Here is a 12,248-nt window from a genome sequence, read left to right on the forward strand (position 1 = left end):
ATTATTTGTAGCAAAATTGCCACAACTTCATTTTGCTTTGGCTATCCTCTTCATCAAAGCTCTACATGTGTGATTTCGATACTGTCTTCAAATACAGCTTCTTTTTCCCCTTCTCCTCACATTCTTGACATCCCACTTCATTTACATTAAATTGATCATGAAGGGTGTTCGTATATTGTGCAACATTGCACAAGCAATAACTATCTTCAGCACTTTTTCTAGTTTCACAGTAAATTAAATTGGCTAATATTGGAAATCGCATTTTCATTTGACCAAACATTCTTTCCGCTGTCAGTCTTTCTTTAGAATGCTGTTTCTTAAAAGTTGTTTCTGCTGCAGACAGTGGCTGACTGAATGGTGTTAGGAGCCAAGGAGATGCTCCATACCTGCTTTTTGCCGATAGACAGACATCACTGTTTAATTTGGATATTTCTTTACAGACATTGCTCTGCTTCCAGATGCGGCTGTTGTGAGTATGCTTCCAATTTGGTATTAATATTTTCACAATGCCTAGGTCAGTGAGGTCACAGATAGGAAGAAGAATTTCTAGGGCTACTGGAATTTATGATAGTAGACATAAATCTATGCCAGTGTTCTCAAAGACTTTGTTGCACATACTCGGCTCAAAACAAGTTCAGCCTTTGAGAAATATATTATAAATTGTGAATAGCGATAACTCTGAGAGCAAGAGCCCATACACAATTATTAAAAAACTATTTTCACTTTAAAGTTCTATACACACAGTTTTACAGTTCTATACCCCCCTTCGCACAGGTATCAGGGATGCTAGTGTTTTATTTTTTTTCCTAATATACATTGCAATCTGTTCGGCTAGTGAACAGATTAGTATGATATGTATGTCATATAAATGAGGTGTAGTCTTGAACAGACTCAAGCCAACTATTCCTGAAACGTGATTAATTGAACCCTAACCGCTACAATACACAGTATCCTCTGTTTAGTATTCAAATCCATATAGCTTTTAGTGAATTCAAAAACTTTGACTTCAAAAATCACCTGTTTAACAACTGATTTGCGATGATGAGTTAGCCAGTAGACCGGCCTGTTGAGTTAATTTTTTAATACAGTGGGTTAAATTTTTACAATGAAAGAGAATTATTGATTATTGCTAATAATTTTAATAAGTAATATTTTATTTTACATTTATAAAAATCATAATATTCATTTATAAAAATCATAATATATTCTTATTGTAAATAAGAATAAACCGAAGTCCGATTCTAGATACACTTTCCAGTACATCTACTTTGTTACGACTTATCTCAATTTATGAGAGTGACGGGCGATATGTACATAATTAAGAGCAAAATTCAAAAAATTTATTAAAAAAATTACTATTAAATTCAAATTTAATCAAATTAAAAAATCAAAAAACAAAAATCAATGTAACCCATAATAACCTTCTTATAACTGCATCTTGACCTAACATAAATCTTTAAAAAGAAAAAGAAAATAAATTTTCATTACACTCAACGACAGAGATATACAAGAAAAAAAGGTACAAAAAATCGTGGAATATCATTTAAATTACAGGTTCCTCTAAAAAGATTTAAAAACCGCCAGATCTATTAAATTTCAATTATAAAAAATATACTACCTAAGAAAAAAATTACTAATTAAGAATAACAGGGTATCTAATGCTGGTTTAAATTCAAATTTACATAGAAAAAAAAAATTTATTATATAAATTTCACCTAAATACAAAATATTAAAACCAAATAAGACTAAATTCTAAAAAAATTAACTTGAACCTGAGGAATAACCGCAAATGCTGGCACAACATTTTTTGGTTCTAAAAAATATAACTTAAATTAAAAAATTAAATTAAAAAACCTTAACACTGAAAATAAAGATTAACCATTAAGGATATTTAACCTAACAAAAATTTACATGCGTTATAAATTTAAAGCCAAATTTTAAAACAAAAATCAATTTTTTTTTAAAACCATATTTAAAGGGGACCTTAACTCCAAATTTTTAAACAACAAATAAAACAAATTACATTCAAAAAAGGATCTCCTCCCTTGAGCAAACATAACTTCAAGCTACCCCTAACTGAAGTTAAATAAAAATTATAGCTTAAACCAGTCAATAAAATCAAAAGCTAATAATTTAAGATAAAGCAATATTAAATAAAGCTACCCCTAACATTATTTAATTTATATAAAAAACAGTAGTTAAAATAATAAAAGTAAACTTAAAAGTTGATAACTAAAGCCACACAAAAATAAAATAAAGCTACCCCTAACATTATCATAATTTTATATAAAAAAAAGCAATGGTTCAAAATATATAAAAATAAACTTAAAAGTTTATAACTAAAGGCCACACAAATATAAGTTAAAGCTACCCCTAACATTATCATAATTTTATATAAAAAAAAGCAATGGTTCAAAATATATAAAAAAAACTTAAACAATAGTATAATAATAAATTTGTTCTTAAAGAACCAAAATAAATACTTAAATAAAACATATGTAATTATTTTACCAAACTAAACCTTAAGATAAGAATTAAACCATGAGGTTTTTTTTTTTTTTTTTTTTAATAATTATATATTTTTAAATACACTTATTATAATATAATTATATTCCTTAGGTTTTTAAACTTTAAAATTTATTTGAATGAATAAAATTATTTTTAATAAAATCCTATTTAATTTGATTAAAAGTTAATTTAAATTAAATTCTTATGAAATAGGTATTTAACTAAAATTAAAGATAATTTTAATTAAATATCTTATTGATGCATTTAATTAAATAATTTATTTTAGATGATTATCTTTACAAAAACTATTTTACATTAAATTAAAAATCTATATTAGATTAAAATCTTTACTTAAATATAAGAGGTTATCTATTATATAATAATTTTTTTAATTTATATAACACTTATAAATTAAAATATTATATTTAATAAGATTAAATATTAAAGGGAGAAATAGCTATATTTAAATAAATATATTACTATATATAATATATATATTATAATATAACTATCTTTTTTCTTTTTTGTAACATAATAATTAATCAATTCAATGATATAATATAAATATCTTATTATAACGAAAAAATTTTTGTTGAAAAATTAAACTCAAAAATTAAAAATTGCAAACAATTGCAAAAAAATAGCAAAAAATTGCAAAAAAATTGCAAAAAATTAAAAAAAAAACCAAATAAGCAAATAATGTACCGTATAAAAAAAGATATATAAAAAAAAGGAAAAAAAACAATGGATTTTTATACTCAAGCAAGATGCCTGATTAAAGGATTACTTTGATGAAGTAAATTAAGTGAAACCTCACTCATGCTAAATTGTAAAATCCAGAATTAAACTGAAACTAAAGAAATCAAAATTCTTAATGCATCACACATCCTTTTACAAAAAGATAAGCTAAATTAAGCTTATGGGTTCATACCTCATCGATGAATAAATTCTCTTTTTAATTAAAATAAATTTATCAAAAACAATATTTATCACAACAATAACTGTAAGAATTATTATAACAATATCCTCCAACAGAATAATATTCTCATGAATATCTATAGAAATTAATTTAATTTCTTTTCTACCCCTTTAAAAAAAAAGAAATAAAATAAATGAACAATCTATAAAATATTTAATTATTCAAAGAATATCATCATCAATTATAATAACCTCAATAATTATTAACACTATCATTAACTGCCCTCATTAATGAAAGAATTTTAATAATAATGAGAATTTTAATAAAAATAGGTATAATCCCATTCCACCTATGAGTACCAAGAATCATACAAATAATAAGATGAGAAATATGCATAATAATGATAACTATACAAAAAATCATTCCTACAATTATTGCAACCCAAATAACCAGAATTAAACTAATAATAACATCAATAATTATATCAATAATCATGGCACCAATCTCAGGAATAAAACAAACATCACTAAAAAAATTAATAGCATGATCATCAATTTCAAATTCACCAGTAATAATCTTTTCATTAATAATTTCAAAACAACAATTTACTTTTCTATTAATTTTATATACCATAATCAACTTAACCATTATAAACACGTTCAAAAAAATAATATCAATTTTTTAAACCAAATTAATACTCAAACAAATTTAACAAAAACATCTCTAATAATTTCATCATTATCAGTAAGAGGTATAACCTCCAACTACAGGATTTTTAATAAAATGAATAATTATAAAATCAACAATTTGTATAGCACCAACAATTCCATTAATTATACTAATTTCATCAATTATGTCAACATACATATACTTGAACATAATAATCCCTACCATAACCAAATCAAATAAATAAAAAATAAAAAAATAATAAAAAAAGAATAAATTATCCCAATTATCTTAAATTTAATAGGAATTCCAATAATAATAATTTTTAAATTAAACTAAAAAGAAGGATTTAAGTTAAAAAAACTATTAACCTTCAAAGTTAAAATTATTATTATAAATAAGCCTTAGCAAGTAAATGCACCTCTATATTTGCAATATAGAATCATAATTGAATACAAGACAAATAATGAGAGGTTTAAAACCTTAAATAAATTTACAATCTATCACCTAAATCAGCCATCCCATTTTCAATGAATAAATGAATATTTTCAACAAATCACAAAGATATCGGAACTCTCTATTTTATTTTTGGGCTCTGAGCTAGATTACTTGGAACAATAAGAAGAATAATTATCCGATTAGAATTAATACAACCAGGATCAATAATTATAAATGACCAAATTTATAACACCCACGTAACATCACACGCATTCATTATAATTTTCTTTATGGTAATACCAATCATAATTGGAGGATTTGGAAACTGACTAGTACCTATAATAATTGGTGCACCAGACATGGCATTCCCACGAATAAATAACATAAGATTTTGATTATTACCACCATCAATCACACTTTTAATTGCAAGATCAATTGTAGGGTCAGGATCAGGAACAGGATGAACTGTTTACCCTCCTCTCTCAGCCCAAATTGCACATTCAGGACCTTCAGTAGACTTAACTATCTTTTCTCTTCACATCGCAGGACTAAGATCAATCATAGGAGCAATTAATTTTATTTCAGCAACAATAAATATACGACCAAAAGGAATAACTATAGAAAAAATACCCCTTTTCTGTTGATCAGTCCTAATTACAGCAGTTCTACTACTAGTATCATTACCAGTATTAGCTGGAGCAATCACGATACTATTAACAGACCGAAACTTTAATACCTCATTTTTCGACCCCACAGGAGGGGGGGACCCAATCTTATATCAACACTTATTCTGATTCTTTGGACATCCAGAAGTATATATTTTAATCCTACCAGGATTCGGATTAATCTCCCACATTATTACTAACGAAAGAGGAAAAATAATAACATTCGGTCATCTAGGAATAATTTATGCAATACTAGCAATTGGTATTTTAGGATTTATTGTATGAGCACACCACATATTTACTGTAGGTATAGATATTGACACACGAGCATACTTCACCTCTGCAGCTATAATTATTGCAGTACCAACAGGAATTAAAATCTTCAGATGAATGGCCACAATACAAGGAATAACAAAAAAAAAATCACCCCAAATAATTTGATCTATAGGATTTGTATTTCTATTTACTATTGGAGGATTAACTATTGGAGGATTACTATTGGAGGATTCTAGCCAACTCTTCAATTGACGTAATTTTACACGATACATACTATGTTGTAGCCCACTTTCATTATGTACTATCAATAGGAGCAGTATTCGCCATTATAGCAAGAATCATTCACTGATTCCCACTAATAACAGGTATAAGAATAAATAAAAAATGATTAAAAATTCAATTTTCAACCATATTTTTAGGAGTAAACGTAACATTCTTCCCACAACACTTTTTACGTCTAGCGGGAATACCACGACGATATTCAGATTACCCAGATAACTACATGACATGAAACATAATTTCATCCATAGGATCATTAATTTCAATAATCAGAATTATAATATTCATATTCATTATATGAGAAGCCATAGCATTTAAACGAATTACAATCTTTAAAAGCAATAAATCATCCTCAATTGAATGATTTTCAATTACACCACCCCCTGAACACTCATTTAATGAATTACCACTAGTATCTAAGCCATTCTAAGAGTGGCAGAAAATTGCCATGAACTTAAAATTCATTAATAAATTAAAAAGTAATTTCCTTAGAAATATCATCATGAATAAAATTTAACATAATAAATAGAGCCAGACCAAACATAGAACAACTATTAAATTTCCATGATCACACTATAATAATTCTATTATCCATTACAGTAACAGTAACAATTATAATAGCAACAATAACAAAAAATAAATTATCAAATAATATACTAACAGAAAATCAAATAATAGAAACAATCTGAACTACAATACCAGCAATCATTTTAATTTTTATCGCTATCCCATCAATTAAAACCTTATACCTAATAGAAGAAGTAATCAAACCATCAATTACTATTAAAACAATTGGACATCAATGATACTGATCTTATGAATATTCAGACTCCAAAAAAATAGAATTTGAGTCATATATAAAACCACAGAATGACTTGTCATCATTTCGACTAATTGAAGTAGATAACCGAATAATTATCCCATTCTCAACACAAATCCGAATAATCGTATCATCATCTGACGTAATCCACTCTTGAACAATTCCATCAATAGGAGTAAAAATAGACGCAATCCCAGGGCGACTTAATCAAATTAGCCTAATAACTAAAAAACCAGGAGTATTTTTCGGACAATGTTCAGAAATTTGTGGAATAAATCACAGATTCATACCAATCACTATAGAAAGAATTAATATAAAATCATTCATTAAATGAATAAAAACATAAAACTAATAAACATTAAGTGACTGAAAGAAAGTAATGGTCTCTTAAACCAAAATATAGTAAACATCGAATACTCTTAATTAAAGAAGCTAGTGTAAAAAAAACATTTAACTGTCAAATAAAAAATACATTTAATGTGCATCTTGATTCCACAAATGTCTCCTATTATATGAAACATCATATTAATATTAACAACAGCCACAATCATAATAAATATAACAAAATTATTCTTTATAACTAATCTAAACCCAAATAAAAAAATAAAAAGAAAAAAAAAGAAAAATACATAACTGAAAATGATAACTAGACTATTCTCAACATTTGACCCAACAACTAAACTTTTACAAAGAAACTGAATAATTATAATAATAACAACAATAATTTTACCAAAATGATATTGAACCAAAAAATCTCGAATAAATATAATAATAAAAATAATAGAAAAAAAACTAATAAATGAATTTAAATTAATAACTCACCAAAAAGAAATTTTAATCATAGTAATATCAATCTTTACATTCATCATAATCAGAAATATAATAGGATTAATTCCTTATGTATTCACATCTACAAGTCATTTAGTAGTATCAATGTCAATTGCATTACCAAGTTGAATCATAATTACAACATACAGATGAAAAAACTTCACAAATGAAATATTCAAACACATGCTACCAAAAGGAACACCCTCAGCCATTTCACCAATAATAATCCTAATCGAAACCACAGGAAATCTTATTCGACCAATCTCACTAGCAGTTCGATTAACAGCAAATATAATTGCAGATCACCTACTAATAACCCTATTAGGGAACACATCATCTATTAAAATCTTAATATTCATTATACCAATTCAAATAACCTTAACAGCATTTGAAACAGCAATTTCAATAATTCAAGCATACGTATTTGCCACACTTGTAACTCTTTATTCTAGAGAAGTACCCTATGAAAAAAAATCATCCATTTCACATAGTAACAAAAAGACCGTGACCAATTATGCTATCAATAAATGTAATAACAATATTGACAGGAACTGTAAAATGAACCCAAACAAAAGAATATAACCTAATAATATTAGGACTAACCTTATCAACAATATCAATAATATTATGATGACGAGACTTCACACGAGAAGCAACATTCCAAGGAAATCATACAAATAAAGTAAAATCACTAATAAAAATAGGAATAATTATATTCATTATCTCAGAAATAATATTCTTTGTATCATTTTTCTGAATATTTTTTCACTCAAGACTTTTTAGCACCATCAATTGAAATTGGAATAAACTGACCACCAAAATCCATTAAACCATTTAATCCATTAGAAGTTCCTCTACTAAACACAATTATCTTAATCTCATCAGGAATTACAGTAACATGAGCACATCACAGATTCTTATCAAATAAACTATCAATATCAAATAAATCATTAATATTAACCATCCTTCTAGGATTATACTTTACATTTCTACAAAAATGAGAATATTAACAATCAACCTTCACAATAGCAGACTCAATTTATGGATCATCATTCTTTCTAACTACAGGATTTCACGGTATTCATGTAATTGTGGGAACAACCTTCATTATAATCTCAATGGTACGATGCATAAAGATACATTTTTCAGCCAGACATCACCTAGGTTTAGAAGCAGCAATCTGATACTGACATTTTGTAGACGTAATTTGATTATTCCTATATCTTTCAATTTACTGATGAGGAAAATAATAATAATCTTTTTAGTACAAAAAGTATAATTAGCCTCTAACTAATAGATTAAAAAAAATTAAAAAGATAATCAAAATTACAATAACAATAATTTCACTAAGATCAATCATTATTATAATAATAATATTCACAATATTAATCTCTAAAAAAAATAAAATAAGACGAAAAAAAATTCACCATTCGAATGTGGATTTTCAAAAATATCATCGACACGAAAATCATTTTCTACTCACTTCTTTTTAATTGCAACAATCTTCTTAATCTTCGATATTGAAATCTCAATAATCATACCAATATTCTCAACAAAAATAATAATTATAGAAGAATGACTGATTTCATCAACAATTACAATCTTAATCTTAATTATAGGACTTATCCATGAATGAAAAATAGGAATACTAGAATGAAGAAATTAAGGAGAATAGTTAAATATAACATTTACTTTGCAAATAAAAATTATTGAATAATCAATTTCTCTTAAATAGAGTAAAGAAGTAAAATTACAATTAATTTCGACTTAATTTTAAGGATAATCCTCATACTCAATTTAACTGAAGCTAAATAGAAGCTATTCACTGTTAATGAAAAAATTGATTATAACCAGTTAAAAGAATAAAAAGTAAAGGAGCCGCTAACTACCTTTCAAGTGAAATCACTTTATTCTTATTTATATAGTTTAAAAAAAACAATACACTTTCAATGTATAAATAAATAAATTTTATTATTGTAAATAAGAATAAGAATATTATTATTGATTTTTATAAATATTCTTATTGTAAATAAGAATATGATTAATATATTATGATATTATTAATATTCTTTTATTCTTTTAATATTTTTTTATCTTAATTTTCTTTCAGCTAATGAGATTGATACTGGTAAAGAAGAATGTGAAAATATTGAATTAGCATGTTCACGATTTGTTCATTGTGAGTTTGGTACTGAACATTGGATTGATAACAAAGGTTGTGAAAACTGCCGTTGTCATAATCCATGTATTACATCTGATCCACATTGTCCACCTAATACAACTTGTTCTGTTGAAAAGCTGAAAAATGAAATAACTGAAGACATTGAATTTAGAGCTGTTTGTAGACCAGGTAACTGAAAAATGAATTTGCTACTATTAGTTAATACTTGTTAACTGTTAGTTAATAAATCAAATAAAAAAAATAATTTTAATTATATATATATTGGTTTACTTTCTTAAACCATTCAATAGAAAAATCTAATAAAAAAAAACTATTTTCACAATCTTTTAACATGCTTTTTCATACCAGCTATTTTTTTAATAATTAATTCACTGGAGAAGCTTATATCTTGTGTATGAGAATTGTGAGTGATAGTGTAGTACAGAGAACAGTGAAAATGTTTAGCATATAAATATTTTCTATTCATCAGAATGTGTTTCATGATTTATATATCTTCTAATAACAACAGATTTAAAAGAAAATATATTGTTGTCAATCAAAAGTACATTAAGAAATATTTTGTTTAATTTATTGAATATAATATCAGTCAGATGATCTCCATCTGGTTTCATTGTCTGAAACCATTACGCTTTGAAGCACATCCATTGAAATTTGATCTATTTCTTCCTGAATTCATTATTCAACTTTCTTCAGAGTATGAACAACTTGAATTTTGTGACCATAGAAATAAGAAATTCATGGAAGAGAGTGAATGCCCAATTGTTAAGGAGTATCGATGAATGATCTGCGAGGAATTCTTCTTATCACTTCTCCCACTATCTTAATTTTTATCAGAGTATGCACTGTTCTTCCACTCTCACCTGTTTTCTTATTTTATTGAATCTGTTTCTTCAAAATTGGTGAACCAGGTCTTTGATTGCATGGACAGGTGGAACTAGATAGTTACAACAAATGCCAAATGAGTCTTATAATCACAGTGAGCAAGTGCAAAATGTTTACTAATTTTACACAGTAAATGTTTACAATGAAGACAAGTTGTTCATCATTCCACATCTACATTGTAACTGAATGCTAGAGCGGGAAGTTTATATTAGTCGTTGTTTCACCCATTCTCCTGTCTAACTGAAAGATTTGGAATCTCAGATTCAGTATTTTGAATTTGGAAAGCTTTGAAAGAACCAAATTCTATCTTTTATCATATCTGAACCGCATGATATACAAGAACCATCAAACTCTTAATCTAACTTGACTTTTTTTTTATTGAGAATTACTTTTAAGAATTATTCAGCAAATATTTTCTGAAGTGTAAATGAATGTCAAATATATTTTTGATTAAAATGTAGTAATTTAATAAGCCAAGTTTAATAAACCAATTCAGTGAATACAAAAATTCCCAAAAGATTGTAATAAAATGTAAATGATGAAATATTTAATATTTACCTTTTTCTATATATATTGAATTCATGGGCATAAGATGTTAAAAGTAAAAAATCTATTTTTAATAATAATAACTTATAAGTTGACTAACTAAAGTTATCATTTTATTTTAGTTAGTAAAGATGGAGAATGCCCTCATGTTTCCGCAACACAGACAGACTGTAATGAACAATGTAAAAGTGATGCTGATTGCCCAGGTGATGCTAAATGTTGTTACAATGGCTGTGCAACATCCTGTATACCACCACAAGCACCTGTAACTTATGCTCCTTCACCTCAGCCACCACCTAACACATTCAATGTTCCTGGAGGTAAGTGCATTTTTTAAAATTATATTAATACCCAGAAATATCTGATGGTTTTTTTATAATTTTGTTTTTTTTTTTTAGTCGAAAATTGTATGTATAATTCACATTTTTCTACATAGATTACTTAACATTATTTTAGTCAAAGAAAAAAATCCATATTAGTTGAATTTCTGTATTTATTTATTTTACTTTGTTTGTTTGTTTGTTTTTTATAGCATCACCTCCTGAAATTGAAGAAACTGAACCTGAAGTTGAAGGAGAAGAAGGGAATATGGTTACTTTAAGGTGTACTGTTCGTGGTTCTCCTACACCTACAATAACCTGGTATAAAGGAGATCAGAAGGTTTGTTATTACTTACTTCTACTTTTTGTTACAAACATTTTGAGTACTGAGCCGTAAATAAATCCTTTTAGTAGATTTTTAACTACTTTTCTTAATATAAAGCTCTAGAAATTATTTAGCAAATATTTTCTGAAATTTAAATGAATGCTTTTCTCTCTAGAGAAATTGTTAGATTTTTTAGTTAAATTTTCTTTTTTTTAATATGTGTTTGAAATTATCCTCTGATAAATAGATTAAAATTGATAATAGGGAAATAAATTTTTGTACATCATGTATAGGCTGGAACAGTCTGTACTTCTTCCAATTACATTTGAATGTAATCAGAAATTCATAAATGTTTTGACATTTAGTGTTCTTTGTAATGCCAACAAACTTCTTTTCTTATGTTTCTTTGCTTCATGATACTTTTTTTATTTTTCTGTTGAAAATTTAGATACATCCCACATCTGACATGATGTTTTCTTGACAAGTAGCTTTTTGGACTTCATCATTTCACCATTAAGTCACTTTCTCAATAGAGCTGACCTCTGCTTATGGATCCAAAATTGTTTTGGCAGAGATGTGAACTCCCTAGTGATT

General features: G+C 26.4%; 1 protein-coding gene and 1 pseudogene across 4 annotated transcripts in view; both read left to right on the top strand.

Annotated features, from left to right (window-relative positions):
- The window catches only part of Ppn (proteoglycan-like sulfated glycoprotein papilin), a 531,917-nt gene that overhangs the window by 500,088 nt on the left and 19,581 nt on the right, over positions 1 to 12,248 (top strand). For all 4 annotated transcript variants that reach the window (XM_075365575.1, XM_075365573.1, XM_075365571.1 and 1 more), the window contains 3 exons: positions 9,510 to 9,749; positions 11,132 to 11,329; positions 11,542 to 11,669. In XM_075365575.1, coding sequence (XP_075221690.1) covers positions 9,510 to 9,749; positions 11,132 to 11,329; positions 11,542 to 11,669 — 566 coding nt within the window. The remainder of the gene's footprint in view (positions 1 to 9,509; positions 9,750 to 11,131; positions 11,330 to 11,541; positions 11,670 to 12,248) is intronic.
- LOC142324616 (cytochrome c oxidase subunit 2-like) lies at positions 6,276 to 7,143 on the top strand (annotated as a pseudogene).

Source organism: Lycorma delicatula, chromosome 5 (assembly GCF_047948215.1).
Source record: "Lycorma delicatula isolate Av1 chromosome 5, ASM4794821v1, whole genome shotgun sequence".
In the NCBI taxonomy this organism is placed as follows: Eukaryota; Metazoa; Arthropoda; class Insecta; order Hemiptera; family Fulgoridae; genus Lycorma; species Lycorma delicatula.